The 18,318-nt window shown below is 50.4% G+C and overlaps 1 protein-coding gene across 1 annotated transcript in view; it reads right to left on the bottom strand.

Annotated features, from left to right (window-relative positions):
- The window catches only part of ext1b (exostosin glycosyltransferase 1b), a 56,417-nt gene extending 41,056 nt beyond the window's left edge, over window positions 1-15,361 (bottom strand). The window contains exon 1 of the mRNA XM_067255349.1: window positions 13,664-15,361. Coding sequence (XP_067111450.1) covers window positions 13,664-14,607 — 944 coding nt within the window. The 5' untranslated portion in view covers window positions 14,608-15,361. The remainder of the gene's footprint in view (window positions 1-13,663) is intronic.
- Between the last annotated feature and the right edge of the window lie 2,957 nt (window positions 15,362-18,318).

Below are 18,318 nucleotides of genomic sequence, written 5' to 3'. Positions count from 1 at the left end.
AGAGAAAGATATGGACAATGTCATGGAGGGTTGACATATCTGTTGCCAATCTCTCTTTCTCTTTTTCCCTCCCTCCCTCTCTCCCCGGCTGAGTCACGCGGTTAGCTAACAGCGGGTCTGCTCGCCGGGGTCTATTTCTGGATGCCACGAAGCGGAAGAGAAAAATAAGATTAAAAACACAGAGTGTGATTTTTCACAGGCTTGAGGATCTATGGAAGTTAAACGGTTTAAATTTTAAAAAAATGATACTCAGCAAAAAGGACAGTCTGAAACCAAGCAGCAGGCCTAAAGAAACACACACACACACACAAACCTTACAGAATAAATGCAGCTAAAACACATTGCGAATCCTTTATCTCCCACACAAAGGATCATGAGAGCCAACTCATTCCAGCTCGCTCACTATTCCATTGTTACTTTGACACAATCAATACCGGGATTCCCGTTATCATCTGACAAATAGATTTCCAAATGGATGCTTTAAGTACTCCAAATCCATGAGAGGCTGATATGTTTTGAGAATAAGCCAGCAGGTGATTTGTAAAGTTGAAACGGTGGGGGGGGGGGGGGGGGGGGTCTGTGTGTGTGTGTGTGCGCGCTTTACCGTAACCACGCTTCCCCTCTCTCCCCAACCTCAGAAATACCACACCTTCCTGTGATGAATGCCTTCCTTTTAAAAAGACATCAGAGAGCGGCGAAAGCTGGAAGACATCGCTTCCTCCATCCCTCCATCTCCCCTCACCCTGAGGCCTGGAAGCCGCCAGCCCAGACTATGCATCACACCCTTCGTGATATCACCCCTCCCCTGTTCCCTTTGTAGTCCCCCCCCCCCCCTCCTCTGGTTCCTCCAGGAGAACACTGGGTTTCCCCCCTCGGCGGTTGCCTGGCGGGGGTCAAGGCCTGGGCCTTGAAGCTGGGAGCCTCGCGGGTCTCGTCAGTGACGAGGCAGAAGCTTCGATTTTCCCGCTTGTGTGCACGTGCACGCCAGAGGCTCCCGCTCGAAGCCACCAAGGTGTGTCCGCTAGTCATTACTCAACCCCACTGATTCCGTTTGAACAAACCAACAAGGGGACATAAAAAGAACTTGGGGGGACCTCGGGCTTGGAGGAGTGGGTGATCCTCGGCCACACAAGGCTCTCCGAGTCGAGGCGGTCACTGTCGTTTCACTAAAGCCCCACAAAGTGACTGCAGCTCAGCCGCGCTCAGAGCTTTGATCCCTGAGGAGAAAGACGGATGTTTTTCCCCCCACCAAAGGGAGTGACAGGTTTGGAATGGCGGGCGAGCAGGCGAACAGCGCCGAAGGCGAGAAAAAGGTTTGAGAGGAGCGGGGGTGGAACGCGTGGGAGGGGGGGGGGGGGTAAACACTCACTCAATCTCCCTTTCTCCCTTCCCTGTCGTCAATCCTTTACTTGGCAGGCACCAGGCAGGAGCCTTTCCTCCACACAAAAGCACACAGAGGGGATAGAGGAGACCGAGACCAGGCCAGACTCGAGTCTTTCGGAGCTCCCGTCTCGATCTTTCACCCACCCGGAGAAACGGGAACGGGACAATAGGCGCTGACGCGGCAGAACCAATCGCTATGAGGACGGCCGCCACGCTGCGTTTCATGTGTTCCTCTGGGTGCTCTCTGGCCTCTCTCAGGCTCCGCCCCCCGCTCCTCCAGTCCCCTCTGGTGAAGGACAGCCTTTGAAAAGGCTAAGCCGTCGAGCTCTCCTCCTCGTTTCCCTCTGAAACACTGTCAAGGTCGTTTTTGTTCTGGCCGGTAGTCCGTCTGTCTGTACGCCTGTCAGGGTGGAGAGACATGCTCACTAGGGCAGCAGGGACTAGCACAAGGAATCGGGCCCAGACAGGGATGGAAGCCATGGCCTCCCCCTTTAGACCAAGAGGACTCTGGTCTCCAGTAGGGTGACACCAAACCATCGTCTTGTTGAGGTTTTGGGTGAAATCTCAAACACCAGTGATGTCAAAGAGTTAAACATGTCTGAAGGGAAGCCGTCACCACGGGCCTGGTGAGCAGCTGTGTGTGTGTGTGTGTGTGTGTGTGTGTGTGTGTGTGTCGTGGCAGTGCTGGCTGGAGAACAGACACCAGTGTGGTCTGCCGAGGGTTCCGTTAGGGCACGTGTGGTCTGTTTAGATTCTGGTCAAGCCCTGATGTGGTCCATCCCTGACAGTCCCTCTGGGTTTACGAGCCGAACACATGCTCGCCTCCCCCCCCCCCCCCTCGCCCTATTCCTCTCTCTGCTGTGGCGTGTTTAGACGAGAGGACCGAAACACGTGGGGTTTGTTTGTGTTTGAGTCTGTGATCTAGAACCTTCCGCCAGGGGAGGTTTGGGTCAAGCTGACCGGCGGCCATTGTTTAGATAAAGCAGTGTGTTGCTAAGGTGAGGAGGGAGGCTGCAGCCTCTGCTCTCTGGTCTGTCTGCTCTCTACGTGGCTGCCCTCTATTTTCAGTTCAGTCCATTCAGACAGAAAACACAGTCCTGGGTGTGTGTGTGTGTGTGTGTGTGTGTATGCAGGATGAGCAGCAGACTGTGACGGCTACAATAACCCCCGCAGTGGAAGCACCCATGTGCTAAATTACTGCCACAAACGCTCTCCTTCAGGCCTGGCCACTCCAAAGCAGCCGTCCAACTCTCTCTCTCTCTCTCTCGTGCGCAGACAGCCCTCCTCTGCTGCATAATTGCGCTTGGCTAGGCCCTGTCGCTACATCCAGCTAGAGAATGAGAAGCGGGGGGACGCATGTGTGTAGGTGTGTAGGTGTGTGTGTGTGTGTGGAAGAGAGAGAGAGAGTAGAGAGTGTTTTTGTCTAGGAAAGTGAGTGTAAATTGTTAGAGTCAGTGTGTGGAAAAACTACAAGTGTGAAGACGGTGTGTGTGTGTGTGTGTGTGTGAGAAAGAGTAAAAGGAGTTGATGACTGAGCAGGTGTGGTTCTGACAGCACCATTAGAGGAGGAGGTGGTGAACCCAGCTCGTCCCTGAGTGTGTTCCTATAATGAAGATATGCAGGTTGTTGGGGTGTGTGTACATGGCCTGTCGGCCAACCCAATGCATGATTAAGTTCATTCTCTGGAAACTAGCAGGCAGAGAAATACTGGGTGCTGCAGAGAAAGAGAGCTCCGCTGGTGTCTGTGTGCGTGTGTGTGTGTGTGTGTGTGTGTGTCTGTGTCTGTGTGTGTGTGTGTCTGTGTGTGTGTCTGTGTGTGTGTCTGTGTGTGTGTCTGTCCTTTAAGCAACTGGACTTGTGGATGTCTCCTTCCTTTGTGTCACATTCCACCAAATTATCTCGCTCCCTCTCGCTCACACACTCATGGGCACACACACACACACACCTAAACTGAACTGTTTCTCTTTTCCTCCAGTAGCTAATGTCTGTCTGCATCACAGACTCAACACAGACAAACACAAAACCTTACAAGAGACACAAACACAAACTCAGACATGAGAACAAGGGAGGGCTGGATAAATACAAATACACACTCCAGAGGTCAGTTCCACCAGACTGGGGGAGAAGGGGGGGGGTTGATACTCTCAATCTCCGACACAACCCTACAGTTAAACAAGCAGGCACTTGTTTATCCCCGTGGGCTTGTTCTGGTAACACAACACCCACACAACACCCACCCGAGGTGCCACGGTCCTGGGGCTAGCGGTGACACGGTCCTGGGGCTAGCGGTGACACGGTCCTGGGGCTAGCGGTGACACGGTCCTGGGGCTAGCGGTGACACGATCCTGGGGCTAGCGGTGACACCCAACCACGGCGGACCTGTGCGCTGGAATACCGTGTATTCAGGAGAGCCAGTTACGACAATGAGCTTCCTGTTCCACCGTGAGACGGTGCGAGGAGCTGGGAGCGTGAACACAGAACACGGCCTGCCGTCAGAGCCCAGCGGACAACAGCCCCCAATCCGCTTCCATCTCCTCCGTCTCGAAGCGGTTCGGAGGCTAGAACAGAGGACTCGCGGGGCCATTTTTCTTCTGCGCCGGTCAGGGCAGGGTTGAGCGCAGCGAAGGACTGGCCACTCCATAAAAAGTATGGGAGTGTGGCGTGTAGTCGGGTGCGGCGAGGAGGCGAGGGAGTGACAGGCTAACACAGGCGGCGGCGATAAGAAAATGCATGGCCCTGTCAATCATGATCCGGCTGGTGAAGGGGACAATCTGCCCTAGGGGGAGAGGACATGACTCACACAGTCACCGGCTGAGTGGAGCATTCTAAACACACTGGCAGGCTAGTCATCACTACGGAATAGAGGCCGCTGATTTAATTAAAATGTACTTCAGACTCGCAACCTACATATCCCAGGGCCACAGGAGCTATACACTCCACAACAGCCTCTACAGCATGAGCGCTGGAATCAGTCTGCCAACACATCACCTTTCCACTTGGCCTATCCCGAATGTTCCGTCTCTGAACGCGCACTGCTGCGTGTCAAGCAACATTACGGTGGCGGAGTGCCTTGCCCTGTCGCCTCGCAGAGGGAAGGTCCTGGGTTTGATTCCCTCTTGGGGGCGCTGTTCGGTGCTCAGGTGGGTCCATCTCCAGGGTATGTGCAGTTTGCATGTCCTCCCCGTGCTTGCAAGGGTTTCCCTCTGCAAAGAACCTCAATAACAACACCCAGAGGAAGGTGTCGCCTGCTAGCTAGTGAAAGGAACAAGAGCGTTTTATGAGCGGTGACTTGAAGGACGAGGGCCCTAAAAGCTACTTGAAGAGACTTCAAGGGCGGAGAGTAGATTTTGGCGCTTAGGAGACAGAGAGCAACACCAGGTCGCTCGGTACTGAGGTGGATAGGGAAAACCAAGATGAGAAGATGCCAAATGAAATGGAGAATCTCTTAAAAGGGACTTTAGATGCCATCATGTCCATTACGGGAGGCTGTGCTCCCACTGCTGAGGTTTACCACATCACCACACCAAAGCTAAACGTAAACCTTGCGGGTAGAGACTATGCAGGTCGTCGTGTCGTCTTCAGACGGCGGTGGTTCATTTACCTGAACTCTCCAAACCTCCTTCTTCTACAACAGAGGAACCGGAGCCCCCGGAGACATCCGCCCCCCTGCCTGCTAGCTTGGCACGGCTCGTCCTCAGTTCATTCTCCGTATTAAACTCCATTGAATCATGAGTTAATTCCCTGAATGCCTCAGACTGTTTTACTCATCAGATTTAATCCAACCAAAACAGTGCCTTCGAGGCAAGGTTTGTTATCCTCCACCCCCAAAAACGGAATGAAGTTCCTTAAGTTTGAGATAATGCCAGGTATTTGTAACAGCCGTGACGCTGAATAAAATGAGAAAGCGAAGGCGACCTGTGAGGGGTCAGGGGGCGAGCACGCCGTACGTGTGGACATGGCGGGCGGAAAAAAAGGAAAGACAAAATATACAGGAATAAAAATCCTGCTAATAAATTATTCATTTGTGTGGTTTCCGGGGTTCCGCATGAGTGCATGCCGTTAGAGAAGCCCCAGCCTCAGATCCAGCCCCAGCCTCAGCCTCAGATCCAGCCTCAGATCCCCAGACCCCCCGTCTTTCACAAGGACATCCTCATAGTCCTGGGGACACATTTGGCAAATAAGACATCCTCGTCATGATGGCGTGGCTCCAAACCACCTCCTCTACACCGGCAACAACGAAATCCAAACCTAGGCCTCTTGAAGAATAGGGCATCTGTCCAAACACACAGCCCTGAACCCAGACAGAGGAGCAAACCTCTTCAGAACGGCCCGCCAGAAAGAGGAAACGCCGCGCGCCGTCTGAGCTCCCCCAAGTCCCTGTATCTTGAGACTGCAGCACAAACACAGGCTGTGTGTCCAGACAGCAGCTCATCCAGGATGGGCGTGTTCAGACCCTCCTGAATGCTCATGTCTGCCTGTTCAGGGAGAGCTTCAGAGGCCGCTTATGCAGACCCGGGAAAAATACCCAGCCTGGTTATTAGATACTCACAGAACCCTAGACCTTCAGACCCAACCCACCGACAAACACAGCCTTCCTTATGTGCACATGCACACACACACCAAGGAAGCCAGGAAGAATGTGACCTCTAGCCTCAATAGCTCACTGACATTAACTGACAAACTAACCGTGCTACAACACACAGTCGTTGGTTAAACAAGCATGGTGCCAATAACACAGTCCCATGCTACCAAACTACAGTCAGGGACGCATACAAGCATTCTCCATCCATGTTAGGCAATAACACTTTCCAGAGAAGAGTGAGACCCAAAGACAACAAGAGCAAGTGAGAGAGACAAGGTGTTGTCAGTGTTGCCGGCGTCGTTAACGGCAGACACAACTGCTGCCGTGTTAAACGCTGCCGCAACCATGAAACCTGGCAACCCCGAAATAAACCTGGCAACCCACAGATAAACCAAACACCCCTCTCCTCCTCACCATGAAGGACCCCTAAGCGATTACCCCAACTTGCTCCCCCCCCCCCCCCTTTCCTTCTCGCTCCCCTTCAAAACCTCTCCACCCCCCCACCCCACCCCCCCCCACCCTCCCGGAGAGGGGAGAGAGCGGTTCGTCTAGCAAGGGAGCGGAGCGTGCGGCAGAGCAAACAAGAGGCAGGCGCTTTGAAAAACAAAGAGCTGTCGACGTGTCACAACTTTCTGGGGGGAAACAAACATTTTCAGCCCTCCTGAAAATACACCCTGCCGCGACGGAGCTAGTCAGAGCATGACACCAGCGCCAGTCTCACTTTATCTCCCTCTCTTCTTCTCTCTCCCCCTTTCCTTCTCTCTCCTTTCACTTCTTAACCTCCTGCCACGGGCTTTGATGCTGCAAAGGATGTGCTTTGGGAAGGTTTGGCGTGCGCTGGGAGGCGAACACTCCGCTTGAACACACAGCCAACCAAAATGTTACCTCGTCACATGGCTACACGCCGCGGCGAACCGCACAAACACGGGTGCACAAGGAAACTGCCTGGCGGAATGCTGAGTCAGATGAATTCAACTGTAACTTTTCGTGCATTTGTTGTGTCGGACAAAGGGTCCCTGATGGAATAAATGAGGTTCAAGAATGTTTCCATGTGTGCTCCAACACTATAGGATCTGGCTCCAGTGTCTCATTGCACTCCAAGACCACTTCTCCATATGGGGAATAAGCCGTTTGGCAGGGCTCTAAAACCATTTTAAAAAGCCTGCTTTGAAACCGTTCTCTTTTGAAGGGGGGAGAAGGGGGACAGAGTGGGGAGGGGGGAGAGGAGGAGCAGGACACGGTGAAAGAGAGAGGGCGTACGTTCTCCAAGTCTTACAGACAGTACCACCACCAGCTGCACTTTGTCCCACATTCTCCTTCGAAATTCACACACCCTTCAAACTCCCCAGTCAAGTCCCATGGACCCCTCTCTTCTCTTATCTTAATAGAAGGCCCTGGAAGAACTCATGAATAAACAGCTCCGGGAAACCAAATAGGCAGGAACACACTGCCCTGATAATACCCCAAACAGAACAACATTCTCCCATGATGCACTTCTGCCACAGGCCTCTGCAGCCTGCCCTGGTAAAGCAAATGATCTTCCCACACACACACACTCATAACCATACACACCCCCCCCCCTCGGCTCAGTTTTGGCTTGGCCAGTGATCCGTGAAGTGTCACCGAATCTTCCAAATGAGGGGGTCGCAGCATCGGACTGAGCCTCCATTGTGTGCTGCTGACTGCCAGGGTTCAAACACAAGGAGACCAGAGGAGACCCCTGCCTGGGGCTGTGATTGGTCGAGGTCCCATCATTGAGGTTAGCTGAGAGGAGTGGGACTAGAAGGGGAGGGGGTGGGCGTTTAGAAGTTCAGACCCTTCAGGGTACAAAGTGGGGGAGTAAGTGTGTGTGTGTGTGTGTGTGTGTGTGTGTGTGTGTAGGGGGCCATATGGGGAGCGGAGCAGTGGTGTCAACAAGGCAACGGCGGTTTATAGCACCAGTGTAAACTTTGACACAAAAGGTCCCCTTGAAGGGCCCGGTGCCGTCGTTCCTCCACCTCTCTTCTGTTTCCCCTCGCCTCCTCCTACCTATCTCTTCTTTTCTCATCCCCTTCTTTCTTCTCCTCCTCCTCCTCTTCCTCTCCCTTCCCATTTCTCCCCTCGTCTTTTCTCAAAAAGGAAGTCAAACTAAGCCATTAAGCATGAACGCCGGCCCCATTTCCTCACCCTCCTCCACTCCAACAAAACCCTCTTTCTGTCCACACCGAGCCCCCACACTCACCCCAACACACACACAAACGCATTCTCCAGTGACATAATGCTTTTTTAAACTACCACCCTCGCCCTCCCACTCCACCTCTTCCAGATGACTATTTGAATATGAATAGAGAGGAAGGGGGCGTTTGTTTTTTGCTCTCGCAGCGGGGTGAGGAGTGAAGGAGGAGGTCAGTGTCTGGAGGATGGAGGGTGACGTCAGCCAGCCTCAGTCTTATTGAACTTAGTCGTTCCAGAGGTGTCGTTAAATGCTCTGGGGGGAGGGGTGTAAAAGCTAGCCCAGGCCCTATGACTCTCTTCTTCCCCCTCCCCCCCCCCCCCCCAAGAGAGCTAGGCATGCGTCTCAGGCAAACTCACACGCATTCAAACCCTCGTAGTGCCACACACTCGCAAGGTAGCCACTGTCCCCTCCCCCGTAGCTCCAGGACAGTGAAGACACATCGCGCTGACCTGCCCTGCAAAGCACAGCCATCGCTCAACGAGCACCACACATGAATACAGCACGCACACAGACTAGTTGGTGTTGTAAGCCCCAGGAACCAGGGCGTGAGCTTCTTGTTGAGGCCCAGGGCCCCCAGGGAGGGATGCAGCGCCCAGGCCAGGGCACAAGTAGGCCAGGCTTTCAACCCACTGCTTCTCCCTGACGACATGGCTCTGTCAGGTGGCCCACAGCCTGGGGAGGGGAGCTGAGGAAGAGGACACCCTTCGACAATGACACAAACACACAAGTCATAAAGTCTCTCTCTCTTTTACCACTTTCTCTCGCACACTGCAATCTTTATTTGTATTCAATTCGAGTGTCGTCGATTTTGTTGTTGCTTTAAATGACAGCGTGATTTAATTACAGGGTGTCTGGACTCCACAAGTTGAAAAACCTGATGACCCATGTTATATCAACATGATTTGACAAAGATCCAAAGAGCTTCTCGTGATGTCTAACAAAGCTCGGCATTGTCAGTCTTCAATAATAATAATAATAATAATTTCAGTTTCAGACTTCTGGACCCTCCTGTAGTCACACATCCATTCTCCTGCTCTACCTCATGGTCTTTGGCACAACCAGAGAGACACACTCACCCATATAGACAGAGACACACTCACCCATACAGACAGAGACACACTCACCCATACAGACAGAGACACACTCATCCATACACACAGAGACACACTCATCCATACACAGAGACACTCACCCATACACACAGAGACACACTCATCCATACAGACAGAGACACACTCATCCATACACACAGAGACACACTCATCCATACACAGAGACACTCACCCATACACACAGAGACACACTCATCCATACACACAGAGACACACTCATCCATACAGACAGAGACACACTCATCCATACACACAGGGGTGTGAGAACAAGATAAGAAGCTAGGCTGGGCCGGGCCACACCGTGTTGCTACAGTGGGACTTTCTTGTCTGAGGTTGTAACCGGGGAGATTACAGGATGTGGTTGTCTACACTGTCATTAACACCAGACAACCCTTTCCCCAGAGCCAATCGTCTGATGTTACAGTAAACTGCAGCTAATTCCAGTCGACAGAGTTACATACTAACCAAAATGGGCTATTTGGTCCCCTAGTTTTGTAGTGTACAGCCGACTGTATCAACTTAACTGTACTGATGTTACTAATTAGAGATGCCTGTGTAAAGGACAGATATGTAAAGGATTGTCCAGAGTCTTTTTATACAGCTTCCACCTCTAATACTGCCTCTACCCATGTCCTGGCCATGGCCCCTGCCCGGGCCCTCACCTCCACCCCAGCCCCTGCCTCCACCCCAGCCCCTGCCTCTAACTGGGCAATTCCCCCCACATAGATGAAACAGAAAGAGGAGAGGTGGGATGCTTTCACTGGCTAAACCAGACAGATGTCAGTGCTCCAGAATCCTTCTGCAGCAGTAATGGAGCCTGCAGGTATCCCTCTCTCCTGCTTGCACACCTCTAATGAGGAACCAATCACACTGCTGTCTGGCTCGTCACTTTTTACCCGGTAACCAGTCAGCAACCTGTCTCGACCAATCCACTTCACAAGCAACCCATCAGCTGTCTACAGCCAACTACCTCTTCATAGCCTGGACAGACACTAATTTGGTCTCTCTCTCTCTCGTCGTCTTCTTCTCCAGCTACCTCTCTCTTTCACTTGGCCAGCTCCTCTCTCTTCTTTTTGTCCTCCCTCGTGGTGAAGGGGCCACATCGTCATGGTAATCCCCTGTGAATATGGGTCACTGGGTAGGGCCTCGCTTACCTCCCTCCGGCAGGGACAGACAGCCAGGTCAAGGCCCCCTGCCCTCATCTTCCACCACACACACACACACACACACACCCGGAAAGAGCAACAGGACGTAGCTAAACACACACACAGACACAGCGCTGTGCGGCGGTAGGAACACCAGCTGGGTGTGGAGAATGAGGTGAACACACACACATCTAGCAAGTGTCAGATGGAAAAGCAACATATGGTGGAGTCTTTCTAAGAACATTGAAAAGACAAACATAATGGTACAATCTTGGCTTGAATCACAAAACGGAACTAGAGAAACGGCTTCAGTCTGTAATTGGTAACAGGCCCAAAAGCCCAGAGAAGAGGAACTGAGAGGTACTGATCCCCTGATAAGATAACACAACCTCAGTGCACTTCTCAAACACACCAAAAATAATCAAACCAAGCTAATTAAGCCAAGCGGCATTCCAGCTAATTACCTTTGGTCATTAGCATATTTATACCATCATAGGCCACTGCTTTATTTAAGTGAGATGGGGTTCATGAATTATTCATGATTTATTAATCTGACAACAGAAAACAAACAACGGAAAAATCAGGGAACCGTGACACCACCCCTCACACAGACGACGCCACAATTTACACGTCGGCGCTAACCTTCAATTCTCCCGCCTCTCCCAGACTACACCACCTCTCCTTATCGGCTCTGACAACAGGCAATGCTGATGTGTGGAAGAGGTAGTTAGAAGTTCCTTCTGAAAGTGATCAGGTGCAGCGAACCGCGTTTGTGGCTCCAGGTTTTGGGCTCTAACCCTGGGGTGCCGTGTCGACAAGACGTCCGCTGCAGTCTGAAGTGGCTCCAGGTTTCTTTCCGTGTCACCCAGTCGTCCTAACGTCACACAGCTTCCCTGCGACTGCTGCCCCAGGCTTCCACTGAGAGGACACACATTTTGATACGGACACTCCTTTCTCCCCGTCTAGGAGACGCGCTACACACCAACACATTAACCCCCCCCTCTCGCACTCACTCCTCCAAGTCCCCAGAGTGACCTTGAGTGGCGTTCGCAGGTGAAGTGGCTAAAACACAAAGTCAATACAAACCGCCGGAGCTGGTTAAGTATTAAATGGGGGAGATCATGACGCCGGTGACTGCTGGGAAACTCGTGACGAGCCGGGACAATCGGCAAGTCATGATGAAGGAGGCTAGGGAGGCCTCCTGGACGCGCCACCACAACAGCCTTCGTGCACAAGCACTAAGTCATGTTACACAGTCAGGTAAATGTATTAAACCAGCGTGTTTGTTTGATACTGGGGCCAAGCCACATGGGTGTCCTGTATTCTCAGCAGACACTAATTGCTTTCCTCATGCTGACCCCCCCCCCCCCCCCCCCCCCCCCCCCCCACCCCCAAGCAACCTACCAAGCTGATTGGATAGCATTTCAATGAATGGGCCCCTTTATCGACGCTGGTCCCTGGATGGAAGTGGAACAAGTGACTCCAATTGGGAGTGATTGGGAGTCAGGAAATCAATTGAGTTAACGGTGCAGGCCATGCCATTGAGCATGTGTGCGCGCGCGTGCTGAACAAGCTCTCAGATCTCGCCCTGGCCGCATTCCAAGAGGAGGCTGAAAGGTCAGAGGTCAGGAGTTGAAATGGTGGGAGGACGTGGAGAGCTGTTGACACGCCGACGTAGCAGAGGGGAGAGGAAGACTACACGTTTGTATACGTCCCTCCACCAGCCCACCTTAGAATGTTCCATGTCTGTACGATGGGAGCCTGGCTCCCTGGGAACCCTCTCCTCCTGGAGCAGCTGGTCCAGCACATGTGAGCCAACCTCAGCTCTGACGCCAGCAGACACAGCCTGACATGGGAGTCCAGCCAAGACTCAGGCTCAGGACACGAGAAGAGAGCTGACCTGACTCCAAGAGAGCGTCTTGAATGTGTTTGTGTGTATATGTGAGACAGAGAACGATGAGATTGGACAGAAGGATGGCAAATGGACACGCACCCACTTGTGGGGATGTTGAAGCAGCATATTTGCATTGAGAGTTTGTGTGTGTGCGCGCGTGTGTGTGTGTGTGTGTGTGTGTGTGTGTGTGTGTAGGATGTACATGTCAGTGTGAAGGATGTATGCGTCAGTGTGTGTCATAGGCAGGGTAGCTATCTGACTCGTGAGTGAGTCTGAAGAGGCTTTCCTGACTCCCTTTTCAAGATCCATAAAGAGAAAGAATGAAGACAGACTTGAGACTCAACCAATGTCCCATCAAAGCTTCCATCACTCGGCTTTTATCAACCAATGATTGACTTAGTAGTGTTTAATGAATCTGTCATTCAAACTTTCCTCCATGCAGGGTCTGGGTCCTTACATGCCCTAGTTGAACAAGGATTTACAAAGTATTGAATTCAAGTAGACATTGCGGCCCCCCAAAAAACCCTATCTGTCACTCTAAACAAGACCTGGCAGCAGTCTGACGGTGAATAGCCTACCTGATAAGCCAACTACTATATCAAGCATACCACTGCTCTGAGTGGTTTGGACACTGACACCCCTAAACTGAACTGAGGTCTCCTCAATCTGAGCGCACAATTTCCAACCTAATTATATTCACCATTCATATATTTAGTTATAGCCATGGGATATTGGTTTCTGGTTATTGCACAATTTTGACAGGATATTGTAGTTACAAGTGACTGATAATTATGGTTTTGTATGCGGGATAGGTACATGTATTAGTTTTACATGGTAACAATATGTCTTCCAGTCCACTCTCTGGGTGAGCTAAACCTGATTCCCATGAAGTATTGAGCAAATCAAACATGTCCGTGCGTATCCTCGGTTGGCTGCAATATCTGTGAAGTGGGCTGAATTCCTCCGGGAGGAGGTGGGGGGGATGACCGCGCTGATTTACGCAAACCCGGAGAGGTAATTGACTGGCTGGAGAGCTCTCCGTTCACGCTTGAAAGAGAGCAGGGGTTAGGGGGTGGGACCGAGGATGGATCATAACCCGCTTTGGTCAACGAGAGTGACGGTCAATGGCTCTAAAAGGTAATAGAATGGGTTCATATCTGCTCGCAAAGCACACACACGATGCGCCACTGGCTAGGACGCATATTCTGTATGAGAGAACACCATTATGGGCCATCATCTTTTAAGATATACTGTAAAAGCTCCAAGTAGACATACTTAATAGGAGACAGATACACACAAAGGCGGCTTTGACACAAATCATTCATAACTCACTTGTCATATTCCGCGTTGTCTTTGTCACAGCGCGCGTCCTTGTGCTTCTGCCAGTCCTTGCCGTGTTTGCAGGTCGTGAGGAGCACCACGTCCTCCGCGTTGTGGACATGGTATAAGGCATTCCTCGTGTCTGACCCAATACCTGTCAGGTATCGTTTCCCTTTGAACACCAGCATATATTTCCTGAAAGGTGGAATGGAGTTGTACTTCAGGTATCCCCTCTCACCGCCGGTTTGCGGGTGCTCCTTGGAAAACAGCGGGATGGACACGTCGAAGTTGGGTCGAAAGTTCTCTGTACTTATGCTGGCCTTGGCCAACATAGCCTGTCCTATGTCGAAGCCAAGGTCTTCCGTGTAGTCCGGCCATGTCCCCGAGTACAGGTTAAATATGAGGTGGTTTCTACCGTTGTTCCAGAGAGCCAGGCTCTGGACCTTGGTTTTGAGATTGTGCACGTACTGTGGCGAGAGCTGGTCCCTATCTAAAGTGTCCAAGCTCAGGATGAATAGACAAGCTTGTCCCGGGTCAGATGTATAGAACCTGGATCCCTCAATGATCGATAAAATATTCTGGTAACTTTCTGAGATTTTCTCCCCCTTTTGCTGGGGGTAGACATAAACTTTGAAACCGTTCTTTTTACATATAGAGAAATCAAAGCACGAATCCATGCGGCATCGTTTGCCTTTGTAAACACTCGTGTTAACGTCCCTCTTCTGCCTGGGAGATATGTGAAGGTTGTATTCCTCTGTGTCCAGTTGATCCCAGGGCAAGAAACGTTGTAACGGGTCGGAGAAGTGTGGCCACGGCTGGTCCGTGCGGTATCCATTGCGGCTTCGGTCATGCCGGTTCCTGCCCGTGGCTGGAAGTTGGACCCCACCAAAGTAGAACAGTAGAACTAGACATGCACCGGCGGAGAGCAGGATTAAATATCGTTTTTTGGCCTGCATGTGTCCTACAAATAGGGTCGAGTTGTTTACAAATAAATTTCAAGTGGCCCAAAGTTAGGCTCTCACCACCTCCACCGCTCCGCCATCTTCCAGCCTGCAAGGATTTCGAACTCGCGTTTTCCCCCGTGTTCGTATTCCGTTCCCCTATCCAGCGATTGATCCAGAGCATGTGGGCGATTTAACATGTATTTTCTCGCTCCCCCTATTCTACTTGGACCATTTCAAAAATCGGTGTAGCTATTGCACTCCTCCGGTGTGATCTCTACCAACGATCAAATATAAGATGTCCTAATATCGTTGCCTGTGTCCTTTATAGGCTACTGTCTGGTTGTATTCAAATGTAAAAATTCGTTTGGGTAGGAAATCTGATAGAGGTCCGAAATCTCAACACCAACTCTGATTCGTGGAGTAGAGGCGGGGGGTTCCTGGGTCTGTCTGCCACGGCGAACACTGAATAGGTACGCTATCCCGCGGTATAGATGTAAAGTCGTTAACACGTTGACCAGGGTAGAACGCCGTCAGTGTGGAAACGTTGAGATCCAGTCCATGGTTCCACTGGACAGGAGACAAGAGAGCCTGGGAAAAAAGCAGTTCATCTGTATAACTGTAGCCTCACGAATCCCTGCATTTCTCTTATTTATAATCCCCAGACAGACCCTCACACACGCAAGAATACAATAATTTCATCGGTGAAGAGGGCCTGACAAGAGAATAAACTAGCGCAACGACAGAACGCGCCGCTGTAAGATATGACTTCTCAGATACACAGAAAACGTTGAAAAGGAGGAATTCCTTGATCCTAGTGTCCAATTACCAAATGCTCAGTTGTTCCGATTGTTACTCTGTAACATTCCAATCCCGACACGATAGCAGCTGACGCGACATCCCATCAGCTTGTATCGGCTCTGCTCATTGGTCTTTTGCCGGGGCCGGAAAAGGCGGTGCTTATTTATGCACCCTTTCACAGCCAGAGCTCAGCCACCGTCGACCACAACGAATAATAAGGGAAGGGAAGTTCAAGCGAAATAGCTGATTCATTTGTGCTACTGCGGTTCTAAAAACGCGAGAACTGTGATTTACAGTAAATTGATTAATGTATACAAGTTCAATTACAACGCCCTTACGTAAAATAAACAACAAAATAACTGGCTTTTGTAAAACAAAAACAAAAAAGAGCCTTTCTGAATGCATAAAATATCAGTTAGGCTACAAAGCATTAGGTTAGCACACAATGAGCTTGTCGATTTCGACTTTTTTATACTAGCTTGTTGAACTGGTAATTATGGTGGTAAAGCCTAAATCAATAGCATTACAGTATGCAAACACCAATATTGAAACACTTAAATATGACCCTGGGCTACAACCTAGCAGACTGGACTGACTGGGTGAAGTGTGGTCCTGTAACTATGATTGATTTTAAGGATTCAAGCCAGAATCTACCGAACTTTAGAGGAGAAAAGGGTTAAAAAGTCAATGAAGTCAACAAGTCTTCACTTCCTTCTCCACTCCAAGGTACTTGAGGGACTTTATGACAGAGATTAATAACACCAAGACTTTGTCCTGGTGTCACCATGCCTCATAAACTTGCCTAATCCACACAGCTGCCATTTTGTGGCACAGCACTCAGACTAGGTGAAGAGGCCATCCTCATTTTTTATCGGCCAATTAGCCAGGGGAAGAGGGGTGGGTGGGTAATTAGAGGTGGAGAAGGAGAGGGGAAGACTGGGAGAGGAGCCAGGAGCCTGGGGTTGGCCTGAACCTCACTGCATGCTGGTGAAACACAGGCCAGATCTTAAAACTCTGCCTTCCCTACCCCAAACTTTACCATCTGGCCTTTCCAAATCCATATAAGCATGGACAAGAAGATGAGATCCTTTCATTTATACTAACGTGGACATTTAGTTGGATAAGGGGACAAGGACTCAAGGAAAGCCTTTTGAGACTGAACCATGGTTTTGCAATTGTTCATCCCAAATGATTACCCTGTATGATCAGTGTAGGTCCTGCCTAATTCAAACACTACCTCTTATGCTTCCTCCCCTCCCCTTTCCTATGCTTTCCTTGGTCTCCGTTTATCAGAGTAGAGTTGGATTACCAGAAGCATTGTTTTTCTTTCCTTGTTGATAAGCCTAAAGTAAGCCACTTCCTCCATGCAGCGACAGGTTGTCGTGATAAAGGCCACAAACTCGGGCCTTGGTAAACAAATACCCGCCGGCTGGAAGGTAATCCACAGGTTCAGGGTCTCCTAGGCAGACAGAAGACAAAACAGTCTTTGAGAGTCTTCTAGGCGCTGCAGATTGGGCGCTGATAAAACTCCCCTCCTGATGATGTCATGGGCCGTACTCCAACAGTCACAGGCTGGCAAAGGATGTGTGTTATTGTGTGGGTGTGGGTACCCACATGTGTCTGAGTGTGTATCTGTGAGTGTGTGTTTTTTTGCGTGGTCGCAAACACATGACGTCTACTCCTGGAGCCATGTCATCCAGCACACCTTCCCAGGAAGCCAGAGCACAGCCACTCTTGCATGTTTATCCGGAGGACTGCAACGAGTCGGCTAATGTAACAGAAGTTAAGACTGACACAGAGTCTCCCCTAACAAGAAACGTAGCTGTACCGAAGCACCCTCTTCTGCACCGTCTCTTTGGGAGCATGCTCATCTGTACAGAAATTTCTAGGGTGAGGATACGCTTCAAGTTGTTTGGAAAACATACACACGTCAAACTTTTTTGTATCTCCATCCCCTCTAGAATCCGGCGAGATGTGCATGCAAACGTTTGGAGATGTAGAACCTTGAAACTAATGAATTTTTATCCCACTGAGGCACAGGGTTGTAATCATTAGCATTGCAGCTGAAGGTAACTCACAGCAACCAGGAGCCTTTCAGAATGATCCGAGCCACATCCGAACATTTGCATCATGACGTGTAGTTCCTGTAATGTAAGCCTGGGTACATTGCTAGAGAGTGGGAGTGTTATCTTGGAAGTATCTTTCTTCGATTCACACATACACGTACCTCCGGGCAAATGCATGCTAAGTTGCTGTTGCCTTGTTTTTCAAAGTGCTGAATGCCTGCTTTGTGTGGGATGTGTGCGTAGCTACCTTGCATTTTGTATTTTGTTTCAACTGACCTTTCGACAGCGAAGCTGAGAGCTTGCCTTAGGCAAAGCGAGGGGTTTAAATGTTCAGGGATGTGGGAGGGAGGCCACCTTGTTTGCAGGGGATCCAAGAAAAAACAGCCAAAAGCGGCCAGAACTCAAAGAATTTCATTCCAGATACTTCTGGGAATACGCGAAGGAGTCAGTAGAAAAAGCGTGGCAGGTCAGATGTGGCTTCAGATGGTCAGATGGGCTTTTGTCCTCATTAAAAATCCCAGGCGTTGCTGACTTTTCACCCCCTCATTATTATTCCAGCACAACTATCTAGGTGGATCCTGATTTGGGATTTTGGTGGTGGAATCACCATTGAGAATAACGACAAATAACAAAACATAGTTGGTTTCTCCACTAAAATACCCTATCAGATCCCACTTACTATGTGATTTTATTAGCACAAAAAGCTACACTGACATTAATGCTTAAAATGTGCTGATGCTGAAGTTGAGGGATACAGTACATGAAGATTTGCATGTATTCATTGGGGTTTGCTGTTGCACACTAATCCACTTTACAATTTACAATTATCCATTTGCACCAAACTCATCACAGTAATGCC

Source organism: Osmerus mordax, chromosome 18, assembly GCF_038355195.1.
Source record: "Osmerus mordax isolate fOsmMor3 chromosome 18, fOsmMor3.pri, whole genome shotgun sequence".
Taxonomy (NCBI): Eukaryota; Metazoa; Chordata; class Actinopteri; order Osmeriformes; family Osmeridae; genus Osmerus; species Osmerus mordax.
This window is presented reverse-complemented; position numbering and strand designations above follow the sequence as displayed.